Here is a 16,252-nt window from a genome sequence, read left to right as displayed (position 1 = left end):
GTATATGTGAAATATAAGAGAGATATATTTATTAAGAAACAACAGCACAGGAAAAAGTAGGGTGCAAAGCCTTCCAGGCACATACCAGTCCTTATGAATAAAAACTCAAAAAAGATAGAGGTAGCACACCATATGAAATTTTAGAAAAAAAGTGCTTTTTAATGGCCCATGTAGCGACGTTTTGGTCTCAAGTGAGAAAGGTCTGCACTTGACCGAAACGTCGCTGCATGGGCCATTAAAAAGCACTTTTTTCTAAAATTTAATATGGTGTGCTGCCTCTATCTTTTTTGATTTTATATATATATATATATATATATATATATATATATATATATATATATATATATACACATACATACACACACACACACATATATTTCACTATCAAAGCAGAATTTTCCAGGTTTCCAGATATCAGAGCACAAGTGACAGTGACACAACTGTCAGCAGGATTGTGCACAGTAACCTACAGACACTGGAAGGTCGTCACTGTTGTACTGATTACAATGATGCCTTGGTTGATGAAATCCGTCTTGTGGTTGTTGTTTAATCTTTATTTTCAGTTTTTAGTTAATGATATGCTTGTGCTCCAGGGCGGCCTGTGGGGAGCTTCATGTGCTCGTGATTAGCTATTCATAATGCAGACAGCTGACAGGCCACTGACCCCTCATTGACCTGCCCCCTAGTTTACATAATGATTATATATATATATTATAATAATTTTTTTTTTTTTTTTTTTTTTAAATCACCTCGGCAGGTGCCGGTGGTGGCGGCATGTTCTCATATCCATCTTGCTAGAGAAAACAAAACAATTGCCTCCTCCAACATGGAGCCCATACAGTAGTAAAGAAAAATACCGTCTGATTGTGTTTTATTAATCCTCCAGGTTTATATTCAATACATGAAGTTTGCTAGAAGGGCAGAAGGTATAAAAGCTGGAAGAATGATTTTTAAAAAAGCCAGAGAAGATGTTCGAACTCGTCACCATGTATACGTCACAGCGGCCTTAATGGAGTATTATTGTAGTAAGGTGAGGCTTGAACAGACCATTATATGAATGGAGGACAAATCCCCCAATATCCGAGGGCACAAAAGTCCATCTAATATGTGCAGAGGTTCCCCACTCTTCTCCAGTACCAGATTTGAGAGGAAGAAGGATTGCCATGTTGGGTTTCCACATGCCCAATCATTTGTTCTCATATGTGACGAGCTACCATGATTGGGATTACAGGAGGATTAGCTTTGGACTGTTTACCTTGTATGTATTTAAATTATTGATCACGGGAAAGGATTTAATCCTTACATACAGAAGTTATACTGTATGTATTTATGTGTGAGTGTGTGTGTAAATATGTATATTTCTTTACCAGGCCACTAATAAATTCTCTTGTTTTTAACTTTTGTTTTCTTCTAGGACACATCAGTTGCCTTCAAAATTTTTGAATTGGGTTTGAAAAAGTATGGAGACTTTCCAGAATATGTTCTTGCTTATATTGATTATTTATCTCACCTCAATGGTAAGTTCTCTATATAATATAGAATATGCAAAACGTTTATGAACAGAAGAGTTCATACAGAGATAGTGGAGCAATGCTGATATGATTCACTGTGTGGCTGTACTCCGACTTTTCATCTTCATCTTTTGCTGCTCACTCAGATGAGCATATTATTATGTGTGCTGTCTGTGTGTGACATGGACCCCACTGTATCTAATGAGCCCCAGACCAACGATCTGCATGGAAAAACAATTGCAGTATAAATTCTTTGATCTGATTCATGGACCTGACTGGTGCATGGCTGTTCTTACATGGTTTCTCGCACATTGAGCCAGCCACATCTGTAATTTACAGATATGGCTGCCCACGTTTCAGTATGTTTGTCTGAACCCATTCTTAGCCTGTTTTTCCAGGTCACCACCTGACAGCACATTGGAGGACGTCCTTCTCATCCGCAGTGGGACAGGAAACCACGAGAGTTCAAAAGGATCCTCCCCCTACCATCCCTCAGTGTTTTTCCTGTCCCACTGCGGATAGGAACGACGAGAGGAATGTCCGTTCCATGCAGATGGTCAGGATCGGGGGGCCCAGCCTTTTCCCTTCCTACCTGGAGAGATCTGCAGCTGAAACCCGATAAAGGGTCCCTCAGCTATCCCGGTGTAGCGCTGCTCCCGGATGCAGAGTCGCTTCCTCCTGACGGGGGCTCTTGACTCTGGACGCCACCACCGCCAGACCGCCTCTGGGAGCCTACTGAGCCCACAAGCGGCTCACCGACAGCGACCGCACCCGCCTGCCTGGAGTAACCGGAGTCAGAGGAGGAAGGCTGAGGGCGCCACAGCAGTCGGCCCCATCCACGGGGCGCGCTGCACAGAACGGGCGCGTTACTTTCGGCAGGAGCAGGGCGCGCGTCGCAGGCCGGGGGGCGCGTCATCAGCGGGGACGCGTCACTTCCGGTCGCGTCATCAGCCGGGGATGCGTCACTTCCGGTCGCGTCGCCAAAAGCCCCGCTGTCAGCCACCGCCCGGTCCCACAAACCACAGCGGTATAGGCCCACCAGGGAAGTGGGCAGGCGTCCGTAGGAACGGACCAACGGTGCCACCAGCCATTCTAGGCCCAGCGGGACTGCTTTGTCGCAGACAGCACAGACAAGGTGGACGCAGGCTCTGCTCCGGGGGGCCAGGGGGAGACCCATCGCCACTTACAGGTCTGTGTCTCCACAGTGGCCGACAGACAGCGATCCACCATTACCAGTGGAGGACCAGAAGACGGAGACGGGAGCAGAGAGCCAGGGTCACGTGATTAACCTCACCCCACAGAACCAGTATTTTATATGTTTTAGGGGGGAGCCTCCACCTCTGAGAGAAAGGACCCTAAACGGAAGGATAAGAAGTGTCCAGTTTGCTCTAAGAAGCTAAAGGACACGTGGCAAAAGACCCTCTGTGGCGCCTGTGCAAAGCGTATAGTGGGGGAGGAGCAGGAGACTTTCATGTCTAACATGAGAGCGATAATCAGAGAAGGAAGTACAGGCCTCGGTATCCGGTCTAGCCACTTCCCAGACCCCGCAGGCGAATCCCCACTTATCCAGGAAGAGACAGAGGGAATCGGATACGTTGTCTGAAGACATTCTGTCCGAATCAGATGCAGAGGAGGAGAAGATCAGAGAGCACCCGGAAAGGGGAAGGAAATATCTGTTTTCGTCTGGGGATACAGACGAACTATTAGGGGCTGTATGGCAAATTATGCAGATCGAGGAACCCCCTCCTTCCCGCTCAATTCAGGACGAAATGTTTGGAGGGTTGCGCTCCCAGACTTCAATGGTCTTCCCAGTAAATACCCACATACGGGCAATGATACTGGAGGAATGGGAGGAGGCAGAGAAAAGATTAACTATCCCCAGAGACTTTAGGCTTCGTCTGCCGTTTGACCCTGAGGAGGTCAAAGTCTGGGAGGAGATTCCTAAGATAGACATCCCAGTGGCAAGGTATCCCAGGTATCAAAAAAGACAGCAATTCCGTTCGAGGATTCCTCAAGCCTGAAGGAACCCCTAGATCGGAAAGCAGATGGGCTCTTAAAAAGGGCCTGGGTAAGCTCAGCAACAGTCATAAAAACGAATATAGCTGCAACGTCAGTAGCGCGCTCCATGCATCTATGGATAGATGACCTGGAGGAGCATCTATCAGATAGAACCCCGAGGGAAACCATTCTGAAGTCCCTCCCATTACTGAAGTTAGCTACTGGGTTTTTGGCCGACGCCTCGGCAGAATCGGTTAGGTTCACGGCCAGGAGCCAGGCCTTGTCCAACACAGCCAGAAGGGCTATCTGGCTTAAAAGTTGGGGAGGCGACATGCAATCAAAAAATTAGCTGTGCTTAATTCCCTTCTCGGGGGGCAGGGTCTTCGGGCCCGTGCTCAATGATATCCTGGAAAAAGCCTCAGATGAAAAGAAGGGATTCCCTGAAGAGAAGCGTAAGAGATATCAGCCCTTTCGTAGACCCCGTCACAACCAGAGAACGGACTACAGGGGGAAGGGCAAATCGGGTCGATGGAGCTACCCCAAGGGGGGCGAGGTTAGAAATAGGAACAGAGATAACATCTTTTCCGGCCCCGGGTCCAGCTCCCGAAAAAAATGACGCCACCAGAGTAGGGGGGCGATTGCTGAAGTTTGCAGGAGAGTGTCAAAAAATTACCTCCAGCCCCTGGGTACTACAGGTCATTTCTCAGGGGTACAAAATAGAATTCAACTCCCTGCCCCAGAACAGGTTTCTAGTCACCAATTCACTTCTCAGTTCCGCTTCCCCCATGTGGTTGGACATTCAAGATCTCCTACTCATGGGAGCAATTGCTCCGGTTCCCACCCAGGAAGAAAGCAGAGGACACTACTCAAGCCTCTTCGCAATAAAAAAACCCTCGGGGGAGAACAGAACCATAATAAACCTCAAACCCCTAAACAAATGGGTAACATACAGACGCTTCAAAATGGAATCAATAAGATCTACGATTCCACTCCTGGGGAAGGGAGCAGTAATGTGCACGCTAGATCTAAAAAACGCGTACTATCATGTCCCTATCCACCCGGATTACCAAAAGTACCTCAGATTCGCGGTCGAAAAAGACGGCACGATTTACCATTATCAGTTTCGCTGCCTACCCTTCGGCCTTGCGTTAGCCCCGAGAATTTTCACAAAAATAATGATAGAGGTAGTGGCCTACGTAAGAGACCGGAACATCTTGGCGGTCCCATATCTAGACGACTTCCTAATTATAGCCGATTCGGCAGCCCAGCTCAGGGCCGACTGTCAGTCTGTGATCTCCACGCTGCAGAGTTTAGGATGGATCGTAAATTGGTTGAAGTCAGATCTTGTACCCAAGCCCAAAATAAAATTCTTGGGGGTCATGCTAGACTCGGAAAGAAGAATGTCTTATCTTCCACCCGAAAAGCAGACCATGATGCCGAAGAAGATCCGTCAATTCTCAAAGAATCGGGTATCGATCAGAAACGCAATGAGAGTCCTGGGGCTAATGACTTCATGCATTTCCTGTGTCAGATGGAGTCAGTTCCACTCCCGCGACCTGCAACACGCAGTCCTAGCATCCTGGGACAGAAGGCAGAGCTCTCTGGACAGCAAGATACTGTTGACCCCCCAAGCCAGAAGATCGCTATTGTGGTGGACCATTCCGAGAAACCTAAAGAGGGGTGTCTCATGGGTTCAGTCACCGGAGGTTGTAGTAACAACGGATGCGAGTCTATTCGGCTGGGGCGGACATGTCGCAGGGAAGTACTACGAGGGGCGATGGAGTCCGGAGGACAGCAACAGGTCCTCCAACGTCAGAGAATTGCATGCAGTCTGGAAAGTACTGCTCGTCGCCGGGTCTCACGTGAAGAACAGACACGTAAAAATTATGTCAGACAATACCACAACAGTGGCCTTTCTCCGTCACCAGGGCGGACCAAGACACCCAGCACTTCAGGGCTTAGCGGATCAGATTTTCAGATGGGCAGAAAAGGAGGTCCTCTCAATCTCGGCTGTGCATTTGGAGGGCTCCCGGAACCAGATCGCAGACTTCCTCAGCAGGAAAAGGATAACTGCGACAGGCTGGGAGCTCAACGACGAAGTGTTCAGCAGCCTGTGCGATCGTTGGGGACAACCGACAATAGACCTGTTCGCGGACAAATGGAATACAAAGCTCAGGACCTTCTACTCCCTGAACCCCCTGGGAGATCCAGCAGGAATAGATGCTCTATCACAATCCTGGAGCAGGGGTCTGTTGTACGCCTTCCCGCCCCTAGCCCTCGTGTCACGGGTCCTCAGAAAGATCTGCGAGGACAAAGCCAGGGTCATACTGGTGGTTCCCTACTGGCCAAGAAGAAGTTGGTTTCCCCTACTCAGGAAACTAGCGGACGAGGAACCCATTCTCCTGCCAAGAAGAGTAAACCTCCTCCATCAGGGCCCGGTCCTACATCAAAGACCAGAGGCTTTCCAGTTGTCAGCCTGGATCCTGAACGGCAGGTCCTAAGAGCAAGAGGTCTATCGGACAAAGTTATTTCCACCTTACAAGCCAGCAGGAAACCCGTGACCGTGGCGATATATAACAAAATCTGGAAAAAGTTCTGCAGCTTTTGTGGAGAGGCGACAGTCGGAACTGACCAGCCCAACATCTCGAAGATACTTGATTTCTTGCAGGAAGGGTTCAGAAAAGGCCTTAGGCCCAGCACGCTGAGAGTGCAGATAGCAGCCTTGAGCGTGTTCTACTACACAGCTCTATCATCACACCCATGGGTAGCACGGTTCTCGAGGGCGGTGAAAAGGCTAAAACCCCTAATTAGAAAGAGCATACCACCCTGGGACCTTAACCTAGTCCTCAATACACTATGCAAACAGCCATATCAGCTAGGGGCAGAGATAAATATCGGTAATCTATCTCTCAAAACAGCCTTTCTAGTGGCAGTCACCTCGGTCAAAAGGTTAGGAGAACTGCAGGCCTTATCAACCCAAGACCCCTATTTACAGGTGTTTAGTGACCGTTTAGTCCTAAGACTCGACCCGGCATTCCTGCCCAAAGTTATCTCGAGCTCTAACATGAACCAGGAAGTAGTACTCCCTTCCTTTTTCCAGTCTCCCTAGAATAGCAGGGAAAGAACCTACCATAATTTGGACGTAAGGGAAACTGTACTCAGGTATCTGGATGCAACCAGACCCTGGTGGCAGGATAGCAACCTCTTTGTGCAATACAGAGGCCCCAACAAGGGGAAGAAAGCATCAAAATCAACAATAGCAAGGTGGATTAGATCCACTATTAGCACAGCATACAGATCACAGGGTCAGATTCCCCAGGGAACCTTAGAGCCCACTCAACCAGGGCCATGGCCGCTTCATGGGCAGAAAGGGGGGGAGCCTCGGCAGAACAGATCTGCAGGGCAGTGTCTTGGACCAGTCTTAGTACTTTCTCCAAGCACTATAAACTAGACATAGCATCCACACAGCTTACTTTTGGGAGAAACGTACTCCATGCAGTAGTCCCACCCTAGGACCAATATACTTTGGTACTACTCCAATGTGCTGTCAGGTGGTGACCTGGAAAACGGTAATTAGACTTACCAGTAATTGTGTTTCCAGGAATCCATCCTGACAGCACTGTTAGATCCCCCCCCGATAATACTTTCCATACAACTGTGATGTAACATGTGTATGAAGAATGTTGGTGTAAATAAAGACTATGTTTGCATCCATCCAGATGTGTTACTTTGTGAGATCACTGAGGGATGGTAGGGGGAGGATCCTTTTGATCTCTCGTGGTTTCCTGTCCCACTGCGGATGAGAAGGACATCCTCCAATGTGCTGTCAGGATGGATTCCTGGAAACACAATTACCGGTAGGTCTAATTACCGTTTTTTGTAACCAGAGGGCTAAAATGCCACAAAAAGTACACCCTTAAAAATGTTATTTTTTAATTCACGGCAATACATGAATAAGCACAAAGGCAGCCTGCTCCAACCCTGTGTCCATTTTCATATTATAGAATTAGTTTATATAAATACATGGTATTTAATTTCTCTTTTATTTTGCACTTACAGAGGACAACAACACTAGAGTATTATTTGAACGAGTTTTAACGTCAGGTAGTTTGCCCCCAGAGAAGTCAGGGTGAGTATGCTTGACACTGATTTATGTGAGCTATTGGAATATTGCTAAAAGAGTAATGCCTGAAAATAATTTTGACATATAGCAGTATGTTATAAATTGTGATCATATTGTACTTCCCCCAACGATCGCTGATGCAGTCTTCACATCTGCAGCTCTGCTCACATTTATTTACCCTATAAGATTGATTGAAAGGTCAGGCCTTATGTGACTCATTAAGTTCATTTTTCTTCTTCACTAAAGTTTGATGGAGTAAATCCCTGTTTATGTTCTAATTCCATGGATCATTGTGGACACAGTTTAGAAGTGTTCTTGCCACATTTGACTTTACAACAGTTTACATCATATCTCCATTGTGCCCAGTAGTAATTAAGTCAATACGTCTATAATCCTTGGCAATAAGGGAATAATTTTATTGCACCTTCCAGTATCATGCCTCCAGTAAATGTTCAGGCCTTCCTGACCTATGTCTCCTGCCCATAGAATCATTATCCAATAGTGACACATTGTTCTTGAAGTTGGCATGTGTATGCCTGCCTGAGACATAGTATGACCTAGCCATGTGTGTGTCCATAGTATGTCCTAGGCAGCTTATGTCCATAGTATGACCTAGGCATGTGGGTACATAGTATGTCCTAGGAAGGTTATGTCCATAGTATGGCCTAGACATGTGTTTACGTAGTATGTACAAACAAGCCTAGGACATACTATGTACACACATGCCTAGATCATAATATGTATACATACGCCTAGTACATACTATGGACTTGCCTGCCTAGGACATACTATGTACACACATCCCTAGGTCATACTATGTGCACGTCTGCCTAGGTCACACTATGGACACAACCTGCCTAGGACATACTATAGACTTACCTGCCTAGGACATCCTATGTACACACGTGCCTAGGACATACTATGGACACAACCTGCCTAGAACATACTATGTGCACACATGCCTGGGACAATCTATGGACATAATCTACTTAGCATATATTATGGAAACAACCTGCCTAGGATATACTATGGACATACCTGCCTAGGACATACAAGTAGTTAGGACTTGATGCACATGATATTCTGTTATACCTCAATGTGTCTCCCTATGTAGTGTTTGACACAGATTCTTTGTATCTGTACACGTCTTTCTTGTATTCCATAGTGAAATCTGGGCCAGATTCCTAGCATTTGAAAGTAACATTGGTGATTTGGCAAGTATTCTGAAAGTGGAGAAGCGAAGATACACTGCCTTTAAAGAAGAGTATGAGGGTAAAGAGACAGCTCTACTGGTGGACCGTTACAAGTTCATGGACCTCTACCCCTGCTCCACAAGTGAACTTAAAGCTTTAGGTTATAAAGTATGTCTGACAGGCTCCATAGATTCTTCCTACTCAAGCTATCCTTTTTTTGTAAACTCAGTTCCTTTGTTGCTCTCCTCTTCTTGTCTGTTCTCTTTCCTCACCTCTTCTTCTTATCCAGTGTCCTCTTCGTACAGTTCTGCCTTCTAGCTTATTTTTTTGTATTGCTCATTTACCGTTTAAATTCAATATTAAACGAATACATTTTTTTTTCAGGATGTTTCTCGTGCTAAATTAGCATCTATGATCCCAGACCCTGTGGTGGCTCCTTCTATAGCTCCATCTCTTAAGGATGAAGCTGACAGAAAGCCTGAGTACCCTAAACCCGATACCAGCCAAATGATCCCTTTCCAGCCTAGGCACCTTGCCCGTAAGTCATTTTCCAATATTTTCTCACAGAAAGTATATGTCATGTGTGTAATCCTCTCTAACCATTCATCACAGTTCATGAGGAAATAGCCTGCTATCTAGACGTACAATTGCGTCCATTTGCTTGAAGGGGTAATAGGGAGTCTGTCATAAAATGACTGTTCAAACAAGCCATGCAGTTGAGTGCACATTCCCTCCTACTTTTTTTTGTCTTGCATTCATCTTCGCCCTTCTCTTCCTTGATTGACAGCTTTGGCTTTACAGGAAGCGGTCACAGATAAATGTAAAACAAGTCGGTGGGGCGATGGACTCTACTGCTCTCCCATGCCAAGGGTGTACTGAGCACCTGTGCTTGGTTTGTGCAGTCAGTCTGTGCTGACTGAGTGTGTTTTAAGTTTCCATTTTTAAGTTATTTTATGCAGGTTTCAAAACAATGAATTGATCATAACGGGAAAACACCTGTAAATAAAAGATAAAGACTACTCTTTTTTTTCAAAAACTGCATCAAAAACCAGAATGTGAAAGCAATCATTGTCCGCATTAAAGCACCACTCCCGCATTTTTACTATTTTATCACTAGAGTGGTGCCACTAATCCAAGTTCCCTTACTTACCAGGCACTGTCTTCTTCCTGTTATCGGCGCCTCTCTGGTCGGTCAAAATCAGTTTATGACCTTCCGGATCGCTCCAGTGTCTGCTGGGTAATGTAGAAATCACAGCTCAATGTAAGTCTATGAGACCCAGAACAAGGCTACAACGAGACTCTGATGGACTTACACTGAGAGCTTGTGACCATCACCTCTGACATCCAGTCAGTCAGAAGCTGTGGTGACAAGATGGCGGCGCGTAGCAGCACTGGGAAACGTTAAAGACTGTGGCTGGTAAGTGTATTACTAGGGTCAGAGCATTTACATCAGTGGCACTATGCAGCACTGTAATAAAAATCAAAACCGCTGCAGTGGTGCATTACACCTGATCTCATTCTGCCTGGAGATAGGGAAACCCTTCAGAAGCATGAAATGTAAGGATTGCCATCTACTAATGGTGTGAAAAATCCCATGTGACAGACAAGTATTGTGTTATTTTCTAGCTCCTGGACTTCACCCAGTACCTGGTGGGGTGTTCCCAGTGCCTCCTGCCGCTGTGCTATTAATGAAGCTGCTCCCTCCACCATTGTGCTACCAGGTATGTGAATATTCACTTTATTTTTCCCCTGTACACTCATCAGGATCCGCTTACATGAAACCCATGATGAATGTCCTCCCCAACCATAATCTACTTTGTGATAAAGATACATATTGTAATTCTGTTGCTCTTGACACAAGAATAAAGTCACGTGTTGATCTAGTGTCCTGAGTCCGTATCCTGTTCTGTCGTGAACATTCCTTGCAACCTGTTTATTAGTGATCTCTGACTGCAGAGACCACACCATCACTGACCTAGGATTTACTTCTTTTTCCACCTGGGGAATACTAAGCACAGTTCACATTATGTTTATCCTGACAGGGTCCATTTGTGCAAGTTGATGAACTTATGGAAATATTTCGCCGTTGTAAGATACCAGACAGTAAGTAGATATGTTTATGTCCTGGAAGTTATAACATATGTTCGGTGAAACAACCACCATTTGAGTGCTAGATGGCTGGCTTGTATGATTTCAGCTGCTCCACGGAAGTTCACATGATCCCTGCAGAAGTTCTGGAAAGGGGTTTTCTTGTGATACGACCTTTTTAACAGAAGCTAGAATAATGGTTTCGTATTGATCCTTCCTGATCTGTTCTTCTGATATAAGAGGATGAACTGGCTGCCATGTTACTTACAAGGCTGTGATGATGTAGAGATGAAGCATGACATACAGTCATGATCGAAAGTGTTAACGCCCTTGAAATTGTCCCAGAAAATGAAGTATTTCTCCCAGACAATTCTTGCAATTACACACGTTTTGTGTGGCTTATTTTGGGCAGTTTTGTGTGAAATTATGTCTAATTTGCCTTTTTTCAGTTTTTTTTTTTTTGTGTTGTTCCAATACACAGAAAGGAAATAAACATGTATAAAAAAATATGTGTAATTGCAATAGTTGTCTGGTAGAAATAGTTCAATTTCTGAAACAATTTCAAGGTGTCAACACTTTCGGCCTTCACTGACACTGAAATCACTGGTCTATCTGTGTAATAGATGGTGTTCAAGGAAGAGTGGCAGATTACATTGCAGCAGGTAGAAATGTTTTTTCTGGCAGCAGCCATAAGGAGTAGATCTAGACATGAACGATCTATACAGAACTGTCCCAGCAGTCTTTACCCTGATGAGACAAGCACTCACTGTCTGCTGTATGGACAGCGAGGATACATGATAACAATGAGCTGTTGACCAATACATAAAGATTAGGGATGTGGCTGGAGCGGTGTCCTCCGGTCAGATGTCAGGCCTTCCTCACCAGAACATTTATTTTCTGTTTGTGGGGAGTGCGACATCCATGATCTGCAGTGGGACAGACAGCTGACCCTGTAGTTTGCCCTCACTTGTATTGATGTATGCCTGCTTGAGGGGGATAAAGCAAAGGCTCATGCTTCACTGCAATTGTATGAGGTTCGCGTAGCTCTCATTGTGGTAGGTTTGACCACTAGCGACCATTGATCCCCCGTTTTTTTCCTATCTAGCTGTTGAAGAGGCTGTAAGAGTGATAACTGGAGGCCAGGCAGAGCTTCTAATGGAAGGCAATGGCCCAGTTGAAGTAAGCGCACTAGTAAACAAAGCCGTTAAAAGGCCCAATGAAGATTCTGATGATGACGAAGAAAAGGGAGCCGTTGTGCCCCCAGTCCATGACATCTACAGAGCTCGGCAGCAGAAAAGGATTCGGTGAACATTTTATCAACCAATGTATTCTTATGCCTCAAACCTTCTGCTTTAAATAAAAACTTATTTTGTTATGGGCATCTTGAAAGTACGATTGCATCAGTGGCTGTAAAAACACGGCTGGACATGAAAAAGCAAAAAGAAAATAGTAAATGGCATGTTCTTCTGGAAGGACAGAGTCAAGTAGTGTACATATTCCTTGGTTTTCATCATTTATGTTTTTATGTACCATTGGAAGACTAAAGGCCCATATTTGTTTTTAAAAGAAAAAACTGGAAACCTTTGATTTTGACAATTTTTTAATTTCCACTTAAATGTCAGCAGTGTCATCAGTTTTCTCTGATATCCCTTGATTACTAGTTGCACAGTACCAAATACTGTAGTTTTTTTTTTTATTTGCATTTCCGTGCATTTCCATTCTTGGACACCAGAGGGCACTGCAGCCATTTGCCTTGTAGTTTTGTTTCTTTTAAATGGAATCTGTCGTCACATCTGACCTATGTAAACTATTAATATGGCCATGCAGGTTATAGACTGCTGAAACAGTCCACCCTGTATGCCTCATATCAGATGTCTGGTTGCCGAGAAATCATCTGTTATCACTTTATGTAAATGACCTCTTTCAGGCTCTGGGGAGGATGCTTCCTAGAAGATGACTCTGCCTCCAGAGCTTATTTTACATGAAGGTGAGTTACCAGTATGAGACAAGGAACTAACACAGAGCAGGGAAATGATATTTATCTTCTTGCAAACACATTTTTTAGTTCTCTCTCAGCTCTTCTATATTCCAACAATATTACAGAACTGTCAATCTGTGAGATGGAAAGGAAGCTGCAGATCAGGTATAATCACACACAGCTCTGCAGTGAGAGCAGACAGCGGCCATTACACATCACACTGGAAACCATTACACATCATATAAAACAAGCTCTGGAGGCAGAGTTATCTTCCATGCACTATCCTCCCTGAGCCTGGAGGAGGTAATTTATATAAAGAGATGAAAGATAATTTCTCAACAACAAACACATCTGATATGAGACACGCAGTGAGGACTTTTTTCAGCAGTCTATAACCTGTATGCCCACTTTAATAGTTTAGATAGGTCAAATGTGGTGACCAATTCCCTTTAATGAGTTCGCTGCTATTTTAAAAGAACACTGTAAGATGGAAAGTAAAGTACCGCCATCATAAAACACTTTATTCTGCATTTGTATCCTCTGTAACTTGCACACCCTAATCTGTCCAGTGCTAGTATTGCCTATGTTGTGCTGCAAATGACGTCAGGGAAAATCTGAAGCTGAAAATAGATGCATAAAGTGCAAAATCCACTATTTTTTTCAGGTACCCTCCATCTACTGTTAACAGATCTGGCTGTTGTGTATGTGGTCCTCTTTTTTTTGATACAATAAATATTTAATACATACATGTGAGATTTTCTTTCTTATACAGTGGAATGTGTAATGTCTGTTTTGTTATTTTGGTGGAGATGATCATATATGTTTTATATTTTTCCCATTTAGAATTATAAAATTATAAATGCCGCTTGATCTAGTTGCTTTTAGTCTACTGTTTGCTCATTTAGGGATCACTATGTGGCACAGACTCCTCATCCATTAGGTTTGGTTCACACTATCAGTTTTTACCTTCTTTTTTTCTCTTCTGCTGCTCCAGATGCCGAAAAATGCTATGTAAGTGATCAGGCTAACTATCCGATGAAGGCAATGGGTTGTTGGAATGGCTTGTTTGTGCCTGCTCATCTCCATTCTGTCCAGTTTCCACTTTTCCTGAAAGCTGTATTAGGCCGGAGTCACACTAGCGATAAAATCGGACGAATGCAATGCGATTAAAAATAGCATTGCATTCGTCCCAATGTTATTCAGTGGTGCTGCTCCCATCATGCGTTTTTTTTATCGGATCCGTTCCTTGGACCGAGACAATCGCAGCATGCTGTGATTGTCACCGATTTTCGAATCGGATTTGACAATGCAAGTCTATGGATGCGATTAAAAATCGCATTGAAAACGCATCACACGTGTGACTTGCAATTAAATCGCAAGACTTCTCCAGGTCAACAGGAAAGAGCATCAGGCATTGGCATTGGATGTCAATTTGATGCTTAGATGCGAATAAAATCGGTTCATCGCCGGAAATTCTGATGACAGACGGATCCCTGGACAAGAAATCTTTGTACGATTTCGTACCGTTAAAATCGGTCCGAATTTTTAATCGTTGTGTGTGAGTCCAGCCTTAGGCCTGTTTCACACTTCCGTTTTTGACCATCAGTCAAAATCCGCCGTTTTTGCAAAGAAAACGGATCCGCCATTTTTTTGGGCGGATCCGTTTTTTTCCCCATTGACTTGCATTACCTGTGGATCTTGACGGATGGCCATCCGTTGGATCCGTTTTTTTGCGGATCCGTCAATTTTTTTGCGTCCGCCGAGATGCCTGGACGGACCATGTAACGTTTTTTGTACTGCAGGATCTGCATTTTTATACAGCGCATGCCCGGAGGAATAAAGTCAGGAGGAAATTTAACCCTGAAATCATTTCTGGCGGACAGAAAAAAAATTCTCTTTCTCTCGCTCTCTCTCTCTCTCTCTCTCTCTCTCTCTCTCTCTCTCTCTCTCTCCAGCGGTTCCTTTAAAATTCTTCATTCGGCGGATCCGTCAAAAAAAACGGTCCGGTGGCATCCGTTCACATCAGTTAACAACGGATCCGCTTTCCGCCATTTTGGCGGATTTTAACTCACACACAAAAACGGAAGTGTGAAACAGGCCTTACACCTGATGTGGCTGCAGAATAGGAGATTGAGTCGGATTCTGACAGCAGTATCCTAGGGCCTATGTCTCCCATGTTTGCTTTGTGGAAGTGTTGTGCCTTGTCATATTTGCAAATAAAAATAGCATCCCTCAGGGGATGAGTTACAAAAATATATAACAGTTTATTTAATACTGGTATAAATAGAGATAGTCACAAAATGAAAAATCTTTAATAAAAATTGTGATGCATTCCTTTTTAAGAAGTTTTTTTTTTTTAAATTAATCTGTGTGTATGTAGTTTAGTGCGTTCCAATACTCGCCTAGTGCCATCCTCTCTAGTATCCATCGCCGGTCTGCTCTTCTCCGTGACGTTACTGCTCTTCAGACTTCACGGCTCACCCGACCTCACTCTGACACTCCATAAACTCATATTGTAAAAGCCACTTATGGGTCTCACAGAGTGCAGAAGACGGGCAGTTCGGCATTGGAGAAGAGGACGGTATGTTTATATACAGGTGCTTCTCACAAAATTAGAATATCATCAAAAAGTTATTTTTTTTTCAGTTCTTCAATACAAAAAGTGAAACTCATATATTATTTTATAGAGTCCTTACAAACAGAGTGATCTATTTCAAGTGTTTATTTCTGTTAATGTTGATGATTATGGCTTACAGCCAATGAAAATCCAAAAGTCATTATCTCAGTAAGTTAGAATAATTAACAAACAACACCTGCAAAGGCTTCCTAAGCATTTAAAAAGGTCCCTTAGCCTGTTTCAGTAGGCTCCACAATCATGGGGAAGACTGCTGACTTGACCGATGTCCAGAAGGCAGTCATTGACACACTCTACAAGGAGGGGAAGCCACAAAAGGTCATTGCCAAAGAAGCTGGCTGTTCACAGAGTGCTGTATTCAAGCATATTAATGGAAGGTTGAGTGGAAGGAAAAAGTGTGGAAGAAAAAGGTGCACAAGCAACCAGGATAACCACAGCCTTGAAAGGATTAAGAAAAGGCCATTTTAAAAATCCCTTCCATCGTGGCCCCGTCACATGATCGCAGGTCACCGATGGGTTAGCATGACAACCAGAGGTCTCTAGCAAACCTCTATGGTTGTCACTGCCGGATTGCTATAAGCGCTGCCCAGTGGTAGGCTCACATAGCAAGTGAGCAATTCTGCTACATACAGGTAATCTGATCATTGCCTGTATGTAGCACAGTCAATCGGATTATCGCAGCTTCTAGTCTCCCATGGAGACTATTAAAGCATGCCAAAAGTTAAA

The 16,252-nt window shown here is 44.3% G+C and overlaps 1 protein-coding gene across 1 annotated transcript in view; it reads left to right on the top strand.

Moving 5' to 3' along the window:
- Positions 1-13,637, top strand: part of CSTF3 (cleavage stimulation factor subunit 3) — a 150,735-nt gene extending 137,098 nt beyond the window's left edge. Inside the window, exons 14-21 of the mRNA XM_073576339.1 lie at positions 887-1,030; positions 1,415-1,517; positions 7,569-7,638; positions 8,798-8,993; positions 9,210-9,363; positions 10,452-10,546; positions 10,868-10,928; positions 12,019-13,637. Coding sequence (XP_073432440.1) covers positions 887-1,030; positions 1,415-1,517; positions 7,569-7,638; positions 8,798-8,993; positions 9,210-9,363; positions 10,452-10,546; positions 10,868-10,928; positions 12,019-12,221 — 1,026 coding nt within the window. The 3' untranslated portion in view covers positions 12,222-13,637. The remainder of the gene's footprint in view (positions 1-886; positions 1,031-1,414; positions 1,518-7,568; positions 7,639-8,797; positions 8,994-9,209; positions 9,364-10,451; positions 10,547-10,867; positions 10,929-12,018) is intronic.
- The last annotated feature ends 2,615 nt before the right edge of the window (positions 13,638-16,252 follow it).

The sequence above is a fragment of the Dendrobates tinctorius genome, unplaced genomic scaffold (genome assembly GCF_039654945.1).
Source record: "Dendrobates tinctorius isolate UK_male_01 unplaced genomic scaffold, ASM3965494v1 ptg000048l, whole genome shotgun sequence".
Classification (NCBI taxonomy): domain Eukaryota; kingdom Metazoa; phylum Chordata; class Amphibia; order Anura; family Dendrobatidae; genus Dendrobates; species Dendrobates tinctorius.
This window is presented reverse-complemented; position numbering and strand designations above follow the sequence as displayed.